The 21,947-nt window shown below is 46.7% G+C and overlaps 2 protein-coding genes across 2 annotated transcripts in view; one reads left to right on the top strand and one right to left on the bottom strand.

Annotated features, from left to right (window-relative positions):
* The window catches only part of LOC138651878 (pleckstrin homology-like domain family A member 2), a 32,553-nt gene extending 22,797 nt beyond the window's left edge, over nt 1-9,756 (top strand). Inside the window, exon 2 of the mRNA XM_069742455.1 lies at nt 8,616-9,756. The gene's annotated coding sequence lies outside the window, so the exon portion shown is untranslated. The remainder of the gene's footprint in view (nt 1-8,615) is intronic.
* A 4,137-nt stretch (nt 9,757-13,893) lies between these two features.
* AKT1S1 (AKT1 substrate 1) lies at nt 13,894-20,545 on the bottom strand. Its single transcript, XM_069740728.1, has 5 exons — nt 20,430-20,545; nt 17,889-18,383; nt 15,404-15,484; nt 14,308-14,450; nt 13,894-14,227 (listed from the first exon to the last, which is right to left on the bottom strand). Exons 2-5 carry the CDS (start codon nt 18,364-18,366, stop codon nt 14,093-14,095), a joined length of 837 nt encoding a protein of 278 aa, XP_069596829.1. The 5' UTR covers nt 18,367-18,383; nt 20,430-20,545; the 3' UTR covers nt 13,894-14,092.
* Nucleotides 20,546-21,947: the final 1,402 nt, after the last annotated feature.

Genomic DNA, 21,947 nt, shown 5'->3' on the forward strand with positions numbered 1-21,947 from the left:
CTGATGGGTCATTAATGTCTGAGGGGCACTGTGGGGCATCATGTTCGAAGATTCCCTGTGGGACAACAAAGTGTGTGAGCGGGCACTGTGGAACATAAAAATGTGTGAGAGGACACTGTAGGCAAATCAAACTGTTTAAGAGGTACTTTGAAGGTATTTTGTTGTGCTATTGGCCTCAATACAATATGAGGGGGCACTGTAGGGTTACCATGATGTGTGAGGAACACTCAGGGCATTATTTGGTGTGATGGAGAACCATACAGTGTGATGGCGCACATCATTATGAGTGAGGGATACTATGAAGGCATTGCGCTATTGGAGGGGGCACCATACAGTGTGAGGGGCACTATGGGGCATCATAATGCTTGAGGGGGCAATGTGGAATACCAAAATATATGAGTGAGTGCCAAAAAGTGTGTGTGCGTATGGAGGGATGTGGTGCAGGCACTGTAGAGACATCATAATGTTTGAGGGGGCACCATAATATATGAGAGGAACTTTGGGGGAACATCACAGTGTGTGAGGGAGCACTATTAGTCATTATAATGTCTGAAGGGGTACTGTAGGGACATCATAATGTGTGAGGGGTACTTTGAGGGCATCACAATATGTTAGGAAACACTGTGGTGACATAATATTGTGTGAGGGGCACTGTGAGAACAACATAATCTGTGAGGGGGCTCTATAGGGACATTATAATGAGTGAGAGGGCAAAAGCATGTCATTATAATATGTAAAAGGGCACTATGGAGGCATCACAATGTGTAAGAAGGATTGGGGGGCACTGTGGTGGCATCTTAATGTTTGAGGGAACACTGTGGAGGCATCTTAATGTGTGAGGGGACACTGTGGAGGCATCTTAATGTGTGAGGGGACACTGTGGAGATATCTTAATGTGTGATAGGACACTGTGGAGGCATCTTAATGTTTGAGGGGACACTGTGGAGGCATCTTAATGTGTGAGGGGACACTGTGGAGGCATCTTAATGTGTGAGGGGACACTGTGGAGGCATCTTAATGTGTGAGGGGACACTGTGGAGGCATCTTAATGTGTGATGGACACTGTGGAGGCATCTTAATGTGTGAGGGGACACTGTGGAGACATCTTAATGTGTGAGGGGACACTGTGGAGGCATCTTAATGTGTGAGGGGACACTGTGGAGGCATCTTTATGTGTGAGGAGACACTGTGGAGGCATCTTAATGTGTGATGGACACTGTGGAGGCAACTTAATGTTTGAGGGGACACTATGGAGGCATCTTAATGTGTGAGGGGACACTGTGGAGGCATCTTAATGTGTGAGGAGACACTGTGGAGTCATCATAATGTGTGAGGAGACACTGTGGAGGCATCTTAATGTGTGAGGAGACACTGTGGAGGCATCTTAATGTGTGATGGACACTGGAGGCATCTTAATGTTTGGGGGGACACTGTGGAGGCATCTTAATGTTTGAGGGGACACTGTGGAGGCATCTTAATGTGTCAGGGACACTGTGGAGGCATCTTAATGTGTGAGGGGACACTGTGGAGGCATCTTAATGTGTGAGGAGACACCGTGGAGGCATCTTAATGTGTGAGGGGACACTGTGGAGGCATCTTAATGTGTGAGGGGACACTGTGGAGGCATCTTAATGTGTGAGGAGACACTGTGGAGGCATCTTAATGTTTGAGGGGACACTGTGGAGGCATCTTAATGTGTGAGGGGACACTGTGGAGGCATCTTAATGTGTGAGGGGACACTGTGGAGGCATCTTAATGTGTGAGGGGACACTGTGGAGGCATCTTAATGTGTGAGGGGACACTGTGGAGGCATCTTAATGTGTGAGGGGACACTGTGGAGGCATCTTAATGTTTGAGGGGACACTGTGGAGGCATCTTAATGTGTGAGGGGACACTGTGGAGGCATCTTAATGCTTGAGGGGACACTTTGGAGGCATCTTAATGTGTGAGGGGACACTGTGGAGGCATCTTAATGTTTGAGGGGACACTGTGGAGGCATCTTAATGTGTGATGGGACATTGTGGAGATATCTTAATGTGTAATAGGACACTGTGGAGGCATCTTAATGTTTGAGGGGACACTGTGGAGGCATCTTAATGTGTGAGGGGACACTGTGGAGGCATCTTAATGTTTGAGGGGACACTGTGGAGGCATCTTAATGTGTGATGGGACACTGTGGAGATATCTTAATGTGTAATAGGACACTGTGGAGGCATCTTAATGTTTGAGGGGACACTGTGGAGGCATCTTAGTGTTTGAGGGGACACTGTGGAGGCATCTTAATGTGTGAGGGGACACTGTGGAGGCATCTTAATGTGTGAGGGGACACTGTGGAGGCATCTTAATGTGTGAGGGGACACTGTGGAAGCATCTTAATGTGTGAGGGGACACTGTGGAGTCATCTTAATGTGTGAGGGGACACTGTGGAGGCATCTTAGTGTTTGAGGGGACACTGTGGAGGCATCTTAATGTGTGAGGGGACACTGTGGAGGCATCTTAATGTGTGAGGGGACACTGTGGAGGCATCTTAATATGTGAGGGGACACTGTGGAGGCATCTTAATGTGCGAGGGGACACTGTGGAGGCATCTTAATGTGTGAGGGGACACTGTGGAGGCATCTTAATGTGTGAGGGGACACTGTGGAGGCATCTTAATACTTGAGGGGACACTGTGGAAGCATCGTAATGTGTGAGGGGACACTGTGGAGGCATCTTAATATGTGAGGGGACACTGTGGAGGCATCTTAATGTGTGAGGGGACACTGTGGAGGCATCTTAATATGTGAGGGGACACTACTGGACATTATAATGTGAGATGGGATATTGTGAGGTATCATAATATAAGGGGACCCCAGGGTCGAAACATGGTCACACATGTCTAATTAAGTAGGGCATAGTTTTGCTAATGGCTACTGCTCCTTCGCATTCATATCTGTCCCTGATTATACTTCAGCATGTTTATGTTATACTTATATACGTGCCCCAACGGGACATGACTGTCATTTGTTCCACATTCCGAATGTTTCTCTATGGTGGGGGAAGGGGCTGAGCGGGGACAGCTGCTGGGAAGATGTGCGCCAGGGCTGATGACACTACTACAGCCGGCCTTTATAACTCCATGCATGTACACACGGACGGCTCAGTCACAATAGGAATTTGGTTCGCTCTGTCAGTAATTAACATTGACGATTATCTGTCAAAACTGTCCTTGTTGCTCCCAGCAACCAATCAGAACTCTGCTTTCATTTCTTAACCTACTCTGAAAAAAAATGAAAGCTGAACTCTGATAGGTTCAAGTACAAAATTTGCCGAGTACAAAATTTGGGACATAAAAATCCGCCTCAATAAGAAGTATGCAGCATGATATTGAAATGGATGGCTTTCTGTTTGCCTGATAAGCCGGAGATTTCCTCGACATATACAGAGCTCCATAATGTTTATTATCAAAGTTAGTCCTTTTTAAATAAAGCTACCACTTGGTGGCATATCTGTAAACCAACACGAGAAAAGAGTGCAAAAATGGGTCTCATAAAATATAGGGTCTCTTTCCTATTGGCTGTATTCTCAGGTCCTGCCGTTTTGACTCTCACTTGAAAGGTCCTGACTCCTTAACATTTCTTTATTGGCGGTCCTGCTGCGCATGTGCCACCCAGGTGATTGCGGCCGGTACACACCCCTTTCTTTCCTATTGGTTGTATTCTCAGGTCCTGCTGTTTTGACTGTCACCTGACAGGTCCTTCACATTTCCTGCCACTTGTTCTTTCCTTGTATTGGTGGTGCCAGTTATTTATCTTTGTGATTTAGTTTGATATTGGTGCGGTAAGTGACATATGGATACATAGATACCACTGGTCCCGGTTAGTCTCAGCATCAGCGTCGCATTGGTCATTTGTTCATTAGTTCTCCTATAAAAACCCACACTAAGCTCCCAGTTAAACATATCCCCTGATGAAGCCTTGGGGTGAAACGTGCGTTGAGGCTTGTGGACCAGGACTCACATACACTACTCCTTTGATAAGATATAGCATTTTATCTAAATGTTGGTTTACAGATTTATCCCAGAGTGTGTCTCTTGAATGTTTTCTCTTTGCTGCTCATCTTGCGTTGGTTTTTATAATTTAGTGGTATAATACTCTAATTACAATAATCTTCAATTAAACATATTACCAATGATGCGTATCATCGAGGTACAAAAAAAAAAATTAAGTACATTTTTAAATATTAAAACATAATTTATTTATTAGCAAATTAAAATAGAAAGGTGCTGGAAAGAAAAGGGATCATATTCCAAAGTGTGCAATGCTTTTGGTGAATGTATAAAAGCTATGTAAGAGTTCATTGTATCAGTCATTAAAGGTTCATAAGAGAAAAAAAAAATGGTGGACATTCCTTGCTGCTTTGTACCGCATGCTGTAATGGAGTCCTATCCATTGCACTGAACTGACGCTTACTGATTCCTTGCTGCTTTGTCCTGCATGCTGTAATGGAGTCCTATCCATTGCACTGAACTGACGCTTACTGATTCCTTGCTGCTTTGTACCGCATGCTATAATGGAGTCCTATCCATTGCACTGAACTGACACTTACTGATTCCTTGCTGCTTTCTCCTGCATGCTGTAATGGAGTCCTATCCATTGCACTGAACTGACGCTTGCTGATTCCTTGCTGCTTTGTCCTGCATGCTATAATGGAGTCCCTATCCATTGCACTGAACTGACGCTTGCTGATTCCTTGCTGCTTTGTCCTGCATGCTGTAATGGAGTCCTATCCATTGCACTGAACTGACACTTGCTGATTCCTTGCTGCTTTGGCCTGCATGCTATAATGGAGTCCTATCCATTGCACTGAACTGACGCTTGCTGATTCCTTGCTGCTTTGTCCTGCATGCTATAATGGAGTCCTATCCATTGCACTGAACTGACGCTTGCTGATTCCTTGCTGCTTTGTCCTGCATGCTGTAATGGAGTCCTATCCATTGCACTGAACTGACACTTGCTGATTCCTTGCTGCTTTGGCCTGCATGCTATAATGGAGTCCTATCCATTGCACTGAACTGACGCTTGCCGATTCCTTGCTGCTTTCTCCTGCATGCTGTAATGGAGTCCTATCCATTGCACTGAACTGACACTTACTGATTCCTTGCTGCGTTCTCCTGCATGCTGTAATGGAGTCCTATCCATTGCACTGAACTGACGCTTGCCGATTCCTTGCTGCTTTGTCCTGCATGCTGTAATGGAGTCCTATCCATTGCACTGAACTGACACTTACTGATTCCTTGCTGCTTTGTACTGCATGCTATAATGGGGTCCCTGTCCATTGCACTGAACTGACACTTACTGATTCCTTGCTGCTTTGTCCTGCATGCTATAATGGAGTCCTATCCATTGCACTGAACTGACACTTACTGATTCCTTGCTGCTTTGCACCACACGCTATAATGGAGTCCCTATCCATTGCACTGAACTGACACTTACTGATTCCTTGCTGCTTTCTCCTGCATGCTATACTGGAGCCCTATCCATTGCACTGAACTGACACTTGCTGATTCCTTGCTGCTTTGTACCGCATGCTGTAATGGAGTCCTATCCATTGCACTGAACTGACACTTGCTGATTCCTTGCTGCTTTGTCCTGCATGCTATAATGGAGTCCTATCCATTGCACTGAACTGACACTTACTGATTCCTTGCTGCTTTGTACTGCATGCTATAATGGAGTCCTATCCATTGCACTGAACTAACACTTGCTGATTCCTTGCTGCTTTGTCCTGCATGCTGTAATGGAGTCCTATCCATTGCACTGAACTGACACTTACTGATTCCTTGCTGCTTTGTACTGCATGCTATAATGGAGTCCCTATCCATTGCACTGAACTGACACTTGCTGATTCCTTGCTGCTTTGTCCTGCATGCTGTAATGGAGTCCTATCCATTGCACTGAACTGACACTTACTGATTCCTTGCTGCTTTGTACTGCATGCTATAATGGAGTCCCTATCCAATGCACTGAACTGACACTGATTCCTTGCTGCTTTGTCCTGCATGCTGTAATGGAGTCCCTATCCATTGCACTGAATTGACACTTGCTGATTCCTTGCTGCTTTCTCCTGCATGCTATAATGGAGTCCTATCCATTGCACTGAACTGACACTTACTGATTCCTTGCTGCTTTCTCCTGCATGCTATAATGGAGCCCTATCCATTGCACTGAATTGACACTTGCTGATTCCTTGCTGCTTTGTCCTGCATGCTGTAATGGAGTCCTATCCATTGCACTGAACTGACACTTGCTGATTCCTTGCTGCTTTGTAATGCATGCTGTAATGGAGTCCCTATCCATTGCACTGAATTGACACTTGCTGATTCCTTGCTGCTTTCTCCTGCATGCTATAATGGAGTCCTATCCATTGCACTGAACTGACACTGATTCCTTGCTGCTTTCTCCTGCATGCTATAATGGAGTCCTATCCATTGCACTGAACTGACACTTACTGATTCCTTGCTGCTTTCTCCTGCATGCTATAATGGAGCCCTATACATTGCACTGAATTGACACTTGCTGATTCCTTGCTGCTTTGTCCTGCATGCTGTAATGGAGTCCTATCCATTGCACTGAACTGACACTTGCTGATTCCTTGCTGCTTTGTCCTGCATGCTGTAATGGAGTCCCTATCCATTGCACTGAATTGACACTTGCTGATTCCTTGCTGCTTTCTCCTGCATGCTATAATGGAGTCCTATCCATTGCACTGAACTGACACTGATTCCTTGCTGCTTTCTCCTGCATGCTATAATGGAGTCCTATCCATTGCACTGAACTGACACTTACTGATTCCTTGCTGCTTTCTCCTGCATGCTATAATGGAGCCCTATCCATTGCACTGAACTGACACTTGCTGATTCCTTGCTGCTTTGTCCTGCATGCTGTAATGGAGTCCCTATCCATTGCACTGAACTGACACTTGCTGATTCCTTGCTGCTTTGTCCTGCATGCTGTAATGGAGTCCCTACCCATTGCACTGAATTGACACTTGCTGATTCCTTGCTGCTTTCTCCTGCATGCTATAATGGAGTCCTATCCATTGCACTGAACTGACACTGATTCCTTGCTGCTTTCTCCTGCATGCTATAATGGAGCCCTATCCATTGCACTGAATTGACACTTGCTGATTCCTTGCTGCTTTGTCCTGCATGCTGTAATGGAGTCCTATCCATTGCACTGAATTGACACTTGCTGATTCCTTCCTGCTTTGTCCTGCATGCTGTAATGGAGTCCCTATCCATTGCACTGAACTGACACTTGCTGATTCCTTGCTGCTTTCTCCTGCATGCTATAATGGAGTCCTATCCATTGCACTGAACTGACACTGATTCCTTGCTGCTTTCTCCTGCATGCTATAATGGAGTCCTATCCATTGCACTGAACTGACACTTGCTGATTCCTTGCTGCTTTCTCCTGCATGCTATAATGGAATCCTATCCATTGCACTGAACTGACACTGATTCCTTGCTGCTTTCTCCTGCATGCTATAATGGAGCCCTATCCATTGCACTGAACTGACACTTGCTGATTCCTTGCTACTTTGTACCGCACGCTGTAATGGAGTCCTATCCATTGCACTGAACTGACACTTACTGATTCCTTGCTTTCTCCTGCATGCTATAATGCAGCCCTATCCATTGCACTGAACTGACACTTACTGATTCCTTGCTGCTTTCTCCTGCATGCTGTAATGGAGTCCTATCCATTGCACTGAACTGACACTTACTGATTCCTTGCTGCTTTCTCCTGCATGCTGTAATGGAGTCCTATCCATTGCACTGAACTGACACTTACTGATTCCTTGCTGCTTTCTCCTGCATGCTGTAATGGAGTCCTATCCATTGCACTGAACTGACACTTACTGATTCCTTGCTGCTTTCTCCTGCATGCTATAATGGAGCACTATCCATTGCACTGAACTGACACTTACTGATTCCTTGCTGCTTTGTCCTGCATGCTATAATGGAGCACTATCCATTGCACTGAACTGACACTTACTGATTCCTTGCTGCTTTGTCCTGCATGCTATAATGCAGCCCTATCCATTGCACTGAACTGACAAGCAATAGATATATTCCAGGTCTACACACTTTTTAAAAAGTACATGTTATTAAGTGCACTTATCGTCATGAGATGTTTCAATACATAGGTGAAAGACTGGGTGTAAGGTCACTATTCCCTGTCAACGTGGCGATGCATATGATGGCATCCCTCTGCTTCGACGCACGTTTTGCTCCGCTTCTTCGGGAGGCTGTCAGGGCAGGGGGCGTCCAGGTTTAAATACTTCACATGTACTTTTTAAGTTTTGTGACTTTTCAAAGCTTTCGACACTTTTTTTGTCGTAAAGTCTTTGATGAATCGGGCCCTTAGTTAAGTACAGGTTTGCAACAAAACTCTCGAATACACCTAGAAATTAAAGAAATCCATTTTTTTTTTTTATTATCAGAGTTGTGTTTCCATGGGAACAGACTACAAACAAATCCTGTGTGTAGTCTGATCCACGATAAATGATTAAAATGTGTATATCGGCATGCTGTATGGTTGAAATTGTTTTTTTTTTTTTGTCTTTTATAGGTTTTCACCTCCTTTCTGATGGCTATTGGCCTTCTGGCTTTTCCTTTTGATTTTGGGACGATCCTTGAGAAGAGGTGGTCAGCCAGCAAGATACTGAAGCTACAGCGGACCTCCGCAGGCTGACCATATTAGATCCTGATCTTTACTACGCAGAAGGAAAAGTCCCTCGGATAAACTGTGGATTTGGGACTCTAAGAAAATGAACATTAGGAGAGAATTTAGTTAGGAGCCAACATGGCCAGAAGATGGGGCAAGTACAGAGTTGGTGGAGGTGCATTTCGGGGAGTCCGACAACCTACTTACTCCACTAGAGAGGTGCATTTAGCCAGCTCCTCTAACCTAGCTGCTTTACTGCGCTGGTAACACAAAATGACTGTCCAAACCAAGCACATACGCTCAGTGAACAACCCCCCCACAAAAAAAAAAAAAAAAAGTTAATCGCGCCTTCTTGTCCCTTAAATCCAGATCCGTCCATCAAGGAGGGAATACTCCATGGATAAATTGGTGGGAAGATGCCGTGTGTTTGGTTTGAACAGTCATTTTCTGCTGACCACCAATAAGAAAGGTGACAGTTTAAAAAAAAAAAAAAAAAAAAAAATTTTGAATAAAAAATAAAATAAGTTTTAAAAAATGCTCGATTCCTTTGTGAATATTTATTACAAATGACATCTTTAGGCAGAGAGTCGACTAATTCCAATGTGTTTGTTGTGAGTCCCAACCATTCGTTAGTATTAACACCAAACCTAAGGTCATGTTCACACATAGCAGAAATGGGGAGTTTTATCTGCACCAAAATATGCAATGACAACAATCTTTAGTGTTTTTTTTTCTCTCTTTATGCAGATTTGAAGCAGTGATTTTAATGCATTTTTTTATAACAAAAACATTCACTACAAATGCATTTTTCTTCACCTGTGAATTTGCAGGCTCCACATAGTAATCTATGGTGAAAAAACAAAAACAAACTGCATCTTTAAACACACGGTGGCCAGGAGTTTTCATGAAATGAGAAGGAGTAAACTGAGAATCCTTCAGCGAGCTCATTCTGAACTGGGAGTTTGTAACTTTCTGGTCTCGTCTCAGCTGATTTACGTCTGGAAATCACATTAAATTTGAATATGATAATAAAAGTCAAACAGCAGTTTTGGGTTTTTTTTGGAAATGGAAAGTTTAGTGTAAAATAATGCATTTAAATAAAAAAAAAAATATAAATAAAATGGTCATATCTTATTAGTCTGCATTCATAACAGGACGGGCTGATGGTGCACAGGGGTTTGATTTTCAAGGATTACCGCTGGTAATAGATGGCATGTGATCTGATTAGAGACGGGCGCATTTAGAAATAACAGATCAGTTCTCAATAGCTGAGAATGTGATATTCCGCATCTCAGGTCTGACTTCATAATCTTTGCATTGAGTAGATAAAAGCTCCCAAAAATGTCAGCCAGGTGCATGACGGACCTTCTGCAGATATAAAAAAAAAAAAAAAAAAAAAAAAGAAGCCCTGGTGATGGGACTGGCTGGGGAGCGAGCTACTAGTGCTGGGATATGGTGTTATCTGAGCATGCCTAAGAACCAGGTAATCCCTACATGTGTCAGACTCGAACATTTATTTTTCCCCAACCATGCTGAAGACACTTGGTTAGGACTAGAGCATGCTCAGATAACACCTTATCCCAGCACTAGTTACAGTTGTGACACTGGAAAGTGAAAACTATGTGACTTTGAGACCCTCATATTTAAGTCAGACCTGAACCTGCCGATTTCCAGATATAAGAAATACCCTAGAAGCGTATGCATGGACCATAAATGGTTGATCAGCGCATGTCATTACTACTCCAGGTCCCCTACTTCTGGGTTTCCATCACTTTCTGCATTAATTTTCAGTTTTACTGAAAGAAAACAAACTAGGATGAATGGCAAGGTACCAGCAGTTAGATGGTGTCCTAGCAGGTCCATTGTTTGGTCATCATGCTCCTACATTGAGAACTTTGGACTAATCTTTCTGCTCGAACCTCACCATTATCACCCCAAAGTCTCGAAAAGCCATTAACAAGCATAAGAGTCAATCAGGGTCACGGACCTGGAGGGAGGGTCACGGACCTGGAGGGAGGGTCACGGACCTGGAGGGAGGGTCACGGACCTGGAGGGAGGGTCACGGACCTGGAGGGAGGGTCACGGACCTGGAGGGAGGGTCACGGACCTGGAGGGAGGGTCACGGACCTGGAGGGAGGGTCACGGACCTGGAGGGAGGGTCACGGACCTGGAGGGAGGGTCACGGACCTGGAGGGAGGGTCACGGACCTGGAGGGAGGGTCACGGACCTGGAGGGAGGGTCACGGACCTGGAGGGAGGGTCACGGACCTGGAGGGAGGGTCACGGACCTGGAGGGAGGGTCACGGACCTGGAGGGAGGGTCACGGACCTGGAGGGAGGGTCACGGACCTGGAGGGAGGGTCACGGACCTGGAGGGAGGGTCACGGACCTGGAGGGAGGGTCACGGACCTGGAGGGAGGGTCACGGACCTGGAGGGAGGGTCACGGACCTGGAGGGAGGGTCACGGACCTGGAGGGAGGGTCACGGACCTGGAGGGAGGGTCACGGACCTGGAGGGAGGGTCACGGACCTGGAGGGAGGGTCACGGACCTGGAGGGAGGGTCACGGACCTGGAGGGAGGGTCACGGACCTGGAGGGAGGGTCACGGACCTGGAGGGAGGGTCACGGACCTGGAGGGAGGGTCACGGACCTGGAGGGAGGGTCACGGACCTGGAGGGAGGGTCACGGACCTGGAGGGAGGGTCACGGACCTGGAGGGAGGGTCACGGACCTGGAGGGAGGGTCACGGACCTGGAGGGAGGGTCACGGACCTGGAGGGAGGGTCACGGACCTGGAGGGAGGGTCACGGACCTGGAGGGAGGGTCACGGACCTGGAGGGAGGGTCACGGACCTGGAGGGAGGGTCACGGACCTGGAGGGAGGGTCACGGACCTGGAGGGAGGGTCACGGACCTGGAGGGAGGGTCACGGACCTGGAGGGAGGGTCACGGACCTGGAGGGAGGGTCACGGACCTGGAGGGAGGGTCACGGACCTGGAGGGAGGGTCACGGACCTGGAGGGAGGGTCACGGACCTGGAGGGAGGGTCACGGACCTGGAGGGAGGGTCACGGACCTGGAGGGAGGGTCACGGACCTGGAGGGAGGGTCACGGACCTGGAGGGAGGGTCACGGACCTGGAGGGAGGGTCACGGACCTGGAGGGAGGGTCACGGACCTGGAGGGAGGGTCACGGACCTGGAGGGAGGGTCACGGACCTGGAGGGAGGGTCACGGACCTGGAGGGAGGGTCACGGACCTGGAGGGAGGGTCACGGACCTGGAGGGAGGGTCACGGACCTGGAGGGAGGGTCACGGACCTGGAGGGAGGGTCACGGACCTGGAGGGAGGGTCACGGACCTGGAGGGAGGGTCACGGACCTGGAGGGAGGGTCACGGACCTGGAGGGAGGGTCACGGACCTGGAGGGAGGGTCACGGACCTGGAGGGAGGGTCACGGACCTGGAGGGAGGGTCACGGACCTGGAGGGAGGGTCACGGACCTGGAGGGAGGGTCACGGACCTGGAGGGAGGGTCACGGACCTGGAGGGAGGGTCACCAGAACTGGCTTAAACATTGCAACTAATACTTTAGTACAAAACTTGCCGTTATGAATTGGGGACCCGAGACTTTAGCACCAAATTCTGCAATAATTTGCCCATGTGGCCCATGAAGCACTATAAAATGAGAGTGTACTGAAGGACTTTGTAAATAAGGGTGTGAACAGTGCTTTAAAAGGGGATTTTCATCTACAATACTCTCAATATAGTAGGTGTAATAGTAGACACCTCCAATTAGAAATTTGGTATAGTTCTTCTGATTTGTTATGCGTTTCCTCATGTGCAGTAGCTTAGGTATCCATGCTTACAGCCAGTGACAATTAGTGATTGCAAACGTGGATACCCAAGGTCCTGCACATAACTAAAGAGAGCAAATCAGAACAACTATACTACATGTCTAATTGGAGAGCTTTGCCATTACTCTACCTATGGATGTGATTAATCCTGTAAATTTTACCATGAGAAAGTCCACAAGAAGGGGGCTTTAGACTCCTGTTGCCACTAATCCTGCCTCTGCGGATGGGACAGGCTCAGACCCTCACTACGCAGTCACCTATGCACACGCTCATTAGACCTTTCAATACAAAACATGGGGCTGGGAGATTATATAATTTTGATATGCTAACAAACATGAGAAGTTAAAGCCAATCTTGTTCTTTTGCATTGGGAGTCTTCTGGTGTGACCAGCGCTTTAGAAGACGCATATTGCCAGCTCTGAGATATCATGTAGTAGGTATTGTAATATTGGCAAAAGCCTCCAATTAGACATTTAGTATAGTTCTTCTGATTTGCCGTGTCTTTCCTCATGTGCAGGACCTTAGGAATCCATGGTTGCAACCACCAATAGTCACCGAGTGGTTGCAAGCATGGATACCCAAGCTACTGCATATGAGGAAAGAGTCTAGTTCTTCTGATTTGCCAAGTTTATTACACATACTACATATTGGGATAGGATCTGGCAATACCCTTTTGAAGCTCTGTACACAACTCCCAATGCTTTAGAACAGTATTGGGTTCCAACCAACTGCAGGGATATGGTCTTCGATGGCCGTTTAACACCAACCCCTTTTCCCAGCTAATTAACAAATCCTAGAACCCCAGTGTTTGGTATTGAAGAGTTCTAAGGAGCATGTGCAGAAGTGAGGATCTGCGACAGCCTTGTGTGATTGGTGGAGCCGGTGTTATCAGCAGAGGCTGATCAGTGACAGGTAATGAGCCTGCTGAAAACAAGTCTAAAAATAAGCCACCTTCACATGGTAGAACGTGATTAGTCTCACTGATAAGTTGCAGGGGCTGCCGGCCATGTGAGTTGGCACAGCCCACCGGACCCAATAATATCCTTTCACAAGGCAGCAAAAAAGTTGGCACACCCAATATCTCCAAGACTTAAGCGACGCTGCACCATGTTATGGAACAAAGCCTAACCAAGTCTGTTAATCCTGCACCAGTGTGCTCTGGATGAGCAGATTCTACACAAACACCAGTACAACTCGTCTTGTGCATTCTTTATTTGGAGGTATTAAAAAAAAAAAAAAAAATATGAAGATTGGAGGGTAAAAATTTGTTTTTTTGGTTTCATTGAGTGGTTGAATGCACAGTGAAATCATTGGGAAAAATGCTGGGTATAAAAAAAAAAAAAAAAAAAAAAAAAAAAAAAAAAAAGGGAAGTTTAAAATTCATTTGCCCCCCACATTAGGCAGCGAACCAGTCAGTCTGCTAACGGGCGGGTGTTGGGGGAAGGGAGGGGACGCTGCAAACCATGGAGCTTCATCTGCTGATTTGTATCCTGACAGTAAAGTCCTTAGTGTTCAGACCGGGGGGTCAGATGAGGACCCCCCTAATACTTTCTGTACTTGGTGTGGAAGTCGCCGGTGTTCAGGCGAGGACGAGGGAGGTCGCCGAACGGTTGGCTGTTGTCATGAGCCAGGGCCCTCATGCTGGCCGCGATCCGGTCCAGGTCTGGAGAAGGAGGCTGCAGAGAGAAGAGGAAGGGTTAATGGTACGCCTCATCGTAAGGCCGGACCCCGATGGCCGAGATCACCCTCTCCTCACCCTGGCAGCTTCTTCCTCCGCTGGTCTATTGGTCTGTCTCTTCTCCTTGAAGCCCCACACGGGCACGGTGACCGGCAGAGACTTGGCGTACTGCTGGACGTTGCGCTGCGGAGGCCCCGGGGCATCTTCCGTCAAGCTGCCATCTGGAAGGAGGAGACATTGTTAGCGTTCCTCAAGGAACCCATCAATAAGAGTTGAAATTAAAAATTAATTTTTTTATTTAATTACTCATTGCCCAAGTTACAGGCAACTTCTGCAGATAAGGGGTCGGAGGCGCATGACCATGCTGCAGATAGGAGTGCAGTCCTAGAAGGATTAGATTGCCCCTTTACATGGTGCCTGTGCATTTCACATCTAAAAGTCTAAGGGTATGTGCACACGTCTGGATTTTTAGTGTTTAATTGCGGAATTTTGCTATAAAAACGCCAACATTATGCATCCTATCATTTAGAATGCATTCCGCATTTTTTGTGCAGATGTTAGCGTTTTTATCCGCAAAAAAAAAACCACATACCGCAAAAAATCCAGACATGCTCTATCTTTTTGCAGATTTCCTATCAAAAAGGACATTCCGGAAAATTAAAAAAAAAAAAAAAGCAAAAAATCCATGCAAAAACATGCACAAATTCCGCACGAAAAAAAAAGCACGCGGATTTCTGGCAGAATTCTCAGGATTATGTCAGGAAAAAATCCTGACGTGTGCACATAGCCTAAAAATTATCCAGCTCACCCTTTCCAAAATTAATCATCAATGGGGGAGGGGAAATTATGTACTGCATGGCATGTTAGGTAGAGATGTCCAGGAAGGGTAAAAGGATCTAGCATATATCTAAAAAAATTTAGATTCAATTCATTAAAAAAATAATTTTTGGATTAAATTTGTTTTAAATCCATAATTTTTTTTTTTTTTTTTTTTTTTTTATATGGATCTTTTTAGCCTTCCTGGACACAAGTCTGCATTTCACAGCCCGATCATGGATCTTCTGCTCTGACCGGCTTCCATAGCGTCTTGCTCTGGAAATTTTGTGGACTTGCAGCCGTCATGTGAATAAGCCTTCAAGGAGGCAATGAACAGCCGACCTAGAGCCGCACTCACCATCCGTACTCTCTTCCTGATCCGATTCGAAGAAAGGTTCACAGTCTTGGCTATTTGAGTCTTCGTCCATTAGAAAAAGTCCTAAAAAATAAAAATAAATATAAATTACATTCTGTAGTGTGACTACACCACATAAGCAATGCAATGGCGCCACCTGGAGGACAAGTGCAAGTATTACTGCCAGGGCAGAGGCTTCCTGTTCAAGCTGGAGGATAATCCAGACACAGCCGGGTAAAGACTGCAAACCTGCAGCAGGTACACAACATACCGTCATGTACCAAAGGCCTGGATGGCGATTATAGGCCGTCATCTGCACCCCCCCAATTAATGCACATTGGATTCATTAATTTGCCATCTCTCCAATTAGGCAAGAGTTGGGAACTCGGTGCATATAGAACATGGAAAGGCGATTCCTGCACAGCTGGTAACTAAAAAGTGGAAAAGTAACAATGCAGATCACTGGTGCGAGACATCCTGGAACATTAGTGAGAGCTGACCTGTAGATCAGGTTCAACACCCAAGAAAGCAAAAAAAAAAAAATTATATATAATATATATTTTTTTTAGAGTTGTCTAGGCACAGTAGGACCCACCAATCGCAGACTATTGGGAATCTGACATCCAGCCCCCCACTGATCAGCTCTATATTGCTCTGGTAGGGGTTTAGACCCCCCATTGACCCAGGGTGCTGGGGTCCTTTATATTTTATGCCTGGACCACCCCTTTAATTTCTGTTATGGCAGCCCTATAGGCCCGAGCCCTCATTTCCTTTACCTTAACACTTTGGACGCTCCCTACTTTTAAGGAGCACTCTAATGCCATTACATAATGGAGAACCCATTTAATTGGCTTTTTATCATAACTTTAGATAATGTGACCCCCCAATATAAGAACGCTACTGATTGGCTGAAATATATTTTCCATTGTACACATGAGGTTGTCTTCGGCAGCACATCATCCTGCCTAAATCGTGATGTGCTGCCGAGTACAGTGGCAGGCTTTTGGGCACTGGATGATTGCTCCGCATGCACCTGAAGCCCGTGTTTAAAGGGCCAGATATTTACTGACTGGTGTCTGTTCACCCCGATTACTGGCTGCAAGTGGTCTGTTTTTGACCAATTTCCCCCCCTGCACATTTAAAGGAAAAAAAAAAAAAAAAAAAAAAAAGCCACCATAAAGTCCAACAAGACAAACTGATTTTTTTCGAAAACGGAGCCCCTGTTGCTCACAGCGATCAGCTGGTCATTTCCATAGGAAGTGACAGAACTGAGGCCGTGTGTTTAGCAGCAGTCGGTCAGTAAGCCGTACTCCTCCAGATGAAGATCTGACAAGGATCTATGGTGGGCAGTAAACTCGCTGGAGCTAAACCTCCCCCGTCTGTAGGCACATATCACAAAGCCCAAACTACAAATAACAGCCCCTCCTGCAAGAGCAGCAACCCCAATACTGCACCCAAAACCACAACTACAGACCCCAGAGTTGTCAGACCGCCCATATCAAGGTGAAGGGCCATTATATATAGTTGTATCCTTATCACCTAATGTGACTTTATTTTGGCACTCGCAGACCTTGAGATGTGTTTGGGGAGGTTCTGCTCCCATTCCTGGTCAGGGTGTCCTTGTCTATGGAGATAAGGCCGAGCTGCTCCTTCAGGACCACCCCACCATTGCCTGTACTTTGTAGGGTTGTGTTTTGCAGCCAGGAACTGCATGGCAAGCACAGATGAGGCACGCGATACCCAGAACGCCAATGTGAACCTAAAAAGCCAAAATTTAACATGTTCCCTGGCTGTGATCACTGAAGAGGAACCTCAACGGGTGATGTGCCTCATCTCCATGAAGGACAGATGGCTGGTTAGGACGGTCCCCAGCGGTCACTCCTGATTGACAGCCCTCCCCTCCTACATGCAGACGTGTCAGGGGGGCAGAGAAGTGACTGGGGGGGGGGGGGGGGGGTCTTACTTCTGAACACCAGTCATGACGCCTGTTTGGGTTTTCTAGAGTCAGCTGCCAGGATTTAGGCATCGCATCCTCCTCTAGTGACTTCCATGCCCCCCCCCCAGGAGGGCCGGGTGCCATCATTACACACCTTGTAGTCAAATATTATACAATTAGGCTTTCCAGTGACCCCTGCAGCCAAACTGGCCATCGTTCCTCTGTTACACCTCCTGGAAATGCCCACCCAAGTCAGATACTAGAAAGCCATGGTAAATAAGTGCAACATGACCAGCACCCCCCCCCCCCTATAAGACCGTAGGGAACAAAAGCCATCACCGGCGGGATGTAGAGTCCAGTGGTCAGATTTCCAGGAGGAATAATGACGGACCAGGCAGAGTTATAAGAAACGCACCACAAGATCGGGGGGCTATCCTGCAGCAGGAGCCCATCAGACACGTCAATGAGCGGTCACAATTCTTTTACGTTACCCGATCAGATTGGAGATTTGTTTAATATGGCTGCAAAGTGGCCGAGCAGCGCACCCCTCACCTGTCGTGTCACTAGGAGCATTGTCAGTGGCCCTATGCAAGGGGCCCTCCTTGTAATCCTCATCATAGTCTTCATCGGGGGAGGCGAGGTTTGGGAGCAGCTCGGGCCCCTGAGATAGTGGCCCCTGCTTAGACCTGTCATTGTCCTCCAGCGCAGAGAAGCCTTCCGTGCCGTATATAGAGGGGTAGCTCTTGGAGTACGAGTTCCTGCCCCCAGCGGACTCTTTGGTGGTCTTGTTGAGGGGCATGGGGCTGGTGTAGGCAGTGGTCTTGTGCACCACGGTAATGTCCTCGACGTATCGCTGGGCGGCCTCCAGGAGCAGGCCGCTGCCGTGCACCGTGTACCCGTAGCTGGTGAAGATCTTCGGCTTGTACGCCGTCAGCAGCACAACGTCGTTCCCAGTCTGGCGACGATACTTGTCCGCAGCGCTGATCAGGGCTTCCCAGGCCTCCTTGTGGTTGTCAACCATGTCACTCATGATGAGATGTTGTCAGTCTGCGGAGGATGGAGAAAAAAAAAAAAAATTATAAAATAAGTTATTGCTATGCAAGACCCCCATGGATAGGAGTGCGGACCCCACTGTAGGGACAGCTGGAAAGTTTAGGATAGTCACAAAAGTTGGGCAAAAACTTCACTACAACTTTTCTGCAGTCTATGATGAGGGGGGTTAACTTCCTAAAAATATAAGCGGGATGATCAGTCCAGAAATTGTGATTTTAACACCACCGGACCCTCATAGAGAAGACCACCCAAAGTCAGATACCAGCCAGTATGCTGCCACCGACTGATCCTGCAGGGTGGGATATAGGACCACTGGTTCTAGGTCATAAAACTAGGCCTATAGGGGCTGTAGCTACATCTATAGGTGGGGGATGAACTTGCCGATTGTCGGGGGTCCCAGTGTTTGGGCCATTGTCTATGGGACTGTTGGAAGTCGCGGAGCAGAGTACTCTGCCCTTCTCCAGCAGTCCCATAGGCAATGAATAGAGATGATGTTTAATATCTGCACCATCAAGACTTGTCTAAGTGGTACTAAACCCCCCCCCCCCCCCATCTTAAGAAAAAACCCTTTAAGTGCCAGAAAGGAGGATTAGGCCGGCACTCAAGCTCATCCCCGTGTTCCTACAGGTGGGTGACCAAGACCCTTGTTCAATGACTAGTATCAGTTTATAGAAAATCCCTTTAAGAGGAGGCAAAGCTATACTTTAACAAAAAAAAAAACACAACTTAAAGAAGGAAGTCATGAAAGCCCAACATACTTGTAGCAGCAATGACAGGGCACTTCTGACCGGCTGAGAGGTTCCTAGAAGTAGTGGAATACTTCAGCAGATTGGTTTAGTAATGTGATGGCAGTGAGTACACCGGCCTCATCAGGTCTACAGTTTGGTGACAGATGTGTGGCACTTGGAGGTCACACCAGTCCTGCTGAGAAGCCATTGGTCAGCCTCACACCAGCCCACAGTAAAGCTAATAGGGGCTTCAGAAAACCCACCTCAGTCACACAATCATTGCCTTAGATAAGATTGGGAATTGACTCTTTTGGAAAACAAGAACTTCTGCATTTGGGCCAATGTTTGCCTTTTATATAGGCTATGGCTGAAGGAGTCATCTGAGAACCCATCAGTGAGCGCATTCTGGAATCCTCAGCTGATTAAGGCTTTATATTGCGCATTAAGGGGTTATAATGGGATAGGAAATATTAGGGCTTAATTATCTCATTTAGAGTGACGAATTTGTGTCCCTTTCACTAAATAGTATGACAGCTTTAAAGGGAATGAATGGAGCATGAGCACCGGCTTGAATAAAAGATTATTTTTATTTAATTTTTTTTAAAGGGGGTTGTCCATTAATTTACAGGATGGGGTTATTATTTATTCAGATCCCATCCTGTAAAATAGACAACCCCCTTTAAAAAAAATAAAATAAATAATAGTCAGACCCCATCCTGTGAATTCATGGACAATCCCTTGAAGAAAAAAGCCACAGAAAATGCAATAATAAATATATATATATAAAATTCCTGACCCAACACACGTGCATTTACATAAATTTGCCAGAAAGTGGACAACCCCTTTAAGCAATAACTTCTACAAGTGACCAGAACAATGTAACCTTCTGCTGCAGAGCCAGCACTGCTCACAGCTGAGGGTTTGCTGCAGTCTGGGCCCCCACATGTGTAATAGAAGCTGACATTTTCTGCAGGACCTAGGGAAGCCCTCAGATCAGTGTGTAGGAGCTATTGCTCCCTGGTATCAGCCACTGCAGGCTGTCTGTAGGAGCAGTGCACCCAGTGGGCTCCTTACATGCAGGACTGGGGGCGATAGGGGGGCAGCCCCCTCCGGAACATGTGGACTTCAGGTTGGGGGCTCCCTTAAAGGGTCAGTTAAAACTCCTACTTGCAGGAAGAGGTAGAGAAAGCGTGAAGAACTACAAATCCCAGCATGCCAGGCATGAGAAGTGCACGCTGGGAGCAGTGGGAATGCCCAGCAGCCGGCCTCGGTGCAGGACGGAGACAACGAGCAGCCAGAACACACTTGTTACCTGCAGCCTGATCCAAGCCCGGAGCCCTCGAGGGTCGCACAACCACAAGCGTCACCGCCGACCTATCCCCCACAGCCCGCCCACCGCTCTTTATAGCCCGTAACCCCGCCCCTTCGTCCTATCCACGCCCACCGTCCCGTACGTGCCAGCGACAAAAATGGCGCCGGTCCTCCCTCACCTTCCTCAATTACTCTAACTACAGCCCGTATTCCCGACAAATCACTCTTTTACCGCAGATGATTTAATTTCCGACCGTGCGGGATAAAAATAACTGGAATAAAACAGGGTAACGAGAGAGTCATTTTGCCCTCAGTTAAGATGGCGGCGGTGAGCGTGCGTCCCCTCAGTGCGGGAGGCGGCTGACACTGGCCACGCCCCCTCAGTTTGTTTATTTCATAGCGCAGATTGTTCACAGAGGGGCAGACGGTCCCGCGGGAGGCGCGGTGTGGGGGGCGGCGCGGAATAACGCGGGGAAAACGGCCCCCGATGGTTTCCTGAGCAACAAGTCACAGAAAGAGAGACCCCCTTTAAGTGGTGTTCCTTTTTTCACCTCATGGAGGTGTCTATACTGTGCCCCCCCTCAGACTTGAGACCTAATAAACACCGAGGGGCTTCTGTGGGAGGTTTTGGAGCGGAAACGCTCCAAATCCTCCTCACCCTAAGGCCTTGTTCACACTTAAGGCTTTTTTTCCCCCCATAATGCGTTTTTCCAAGCAGAAATCTTTATTGTTGAAGCTTTTCCTGTAGAATTTGGCTCTCACCCCCTTCCTCTCTTCCCAAAAAAGGGAACCTGTCGCCATGAAACTGCGGCTCCGCATTGGGCTTCGTTCCCACATTATTTCGGGACTTTTTTTTTTTTCACACGTCCGATTCACGAAGCCTCATTCACACGTTGCTTATTTTTTTTTTCCCCTTGCGGATTTGCAGCAGTTTCCGATCGATTCTTTCATCGCTTTTGCAAATGAAAGAAAAAACTCAACTCTGAAAAATCCCTTTTTTTTTTTTGTAAAAAACGGTGCAGAAATATCCGCATTTTTTGTGTTTTATCACTTTTTTTTGTCTTTTTTTTGGTATAAAGTTTTTCATAGAATATTTTTTATTTTTTTTTAATAAAGTTTTTGATACTTCCTGGTATGTGGCTTTGACACAACTTTATTGATACAGTCATGTGCTCATTACATGCATTTTATTTTCCCCTGCAGATTTTTCAGGTCTATGGGGAAAATCTGCATAGAAAAATCGGCGTCTCCGCAGGAGAAATTGACATGTCGCGGATATAAAACTTGCACCATATGTTAAAAAAAACAATATATTTAAAAAAAAAAACAGTGGGCGTGAGATTTTTTTAAAAATCCCATCCACTTTGCTGGAACTGTAAGACGCTGATTTTTTGACTAAGTGAAAAAAAAAATCAGCATCAAAAACTGATGGTGGGAACTTAGTCTAAAAAAATGCTTAAAAAAAAACCTATGAACAGCAAAGAGGAGTTGACCTTGAAATGAATAGGAACAGTGTTTT

This window comes from Ranitomeya imitator, chromosome 10 (genome assembly GCF_032444005.1).
Source record: "Ranitomeya imitator isolate aRanImi1 chromosome 10, aRanImi1.pri, whole genome shotgun sequence".
Taxonomy (NCBI): domain Eukaryota; kingdom Metazoa; phylum Chordata; class Amphibia; order Anura; family Dendrobatidae; genus Ranitomeya; species Ranitomeya imitator.

Excerpts from the sequence above, each read along its gene's own strand:
- AKT1S1 (XM_069740728.1), bottom strand. The coding sequence starts at position 18,366 with ATGAGTGACATGGTTGACAACCACAAGGAGGCCTGGGAAGCCCTGATC. Across the intron at positions 15,485-17,888 it reads TGCTCCTAGTGACACGACAG|GACTTTTTCTAATGGACGAA; the intron begins GTGAGGGGTGCG and ends TTTATTTTTTAG. Across the intron at positions 14,451-15,403 it reads TCAGGAAGAGAGTACGGATG|ATGGCAGCTTGACGGAAGAT; the intron begins GTGAGTGCGGCT and ends TCCTCCTTCCAG.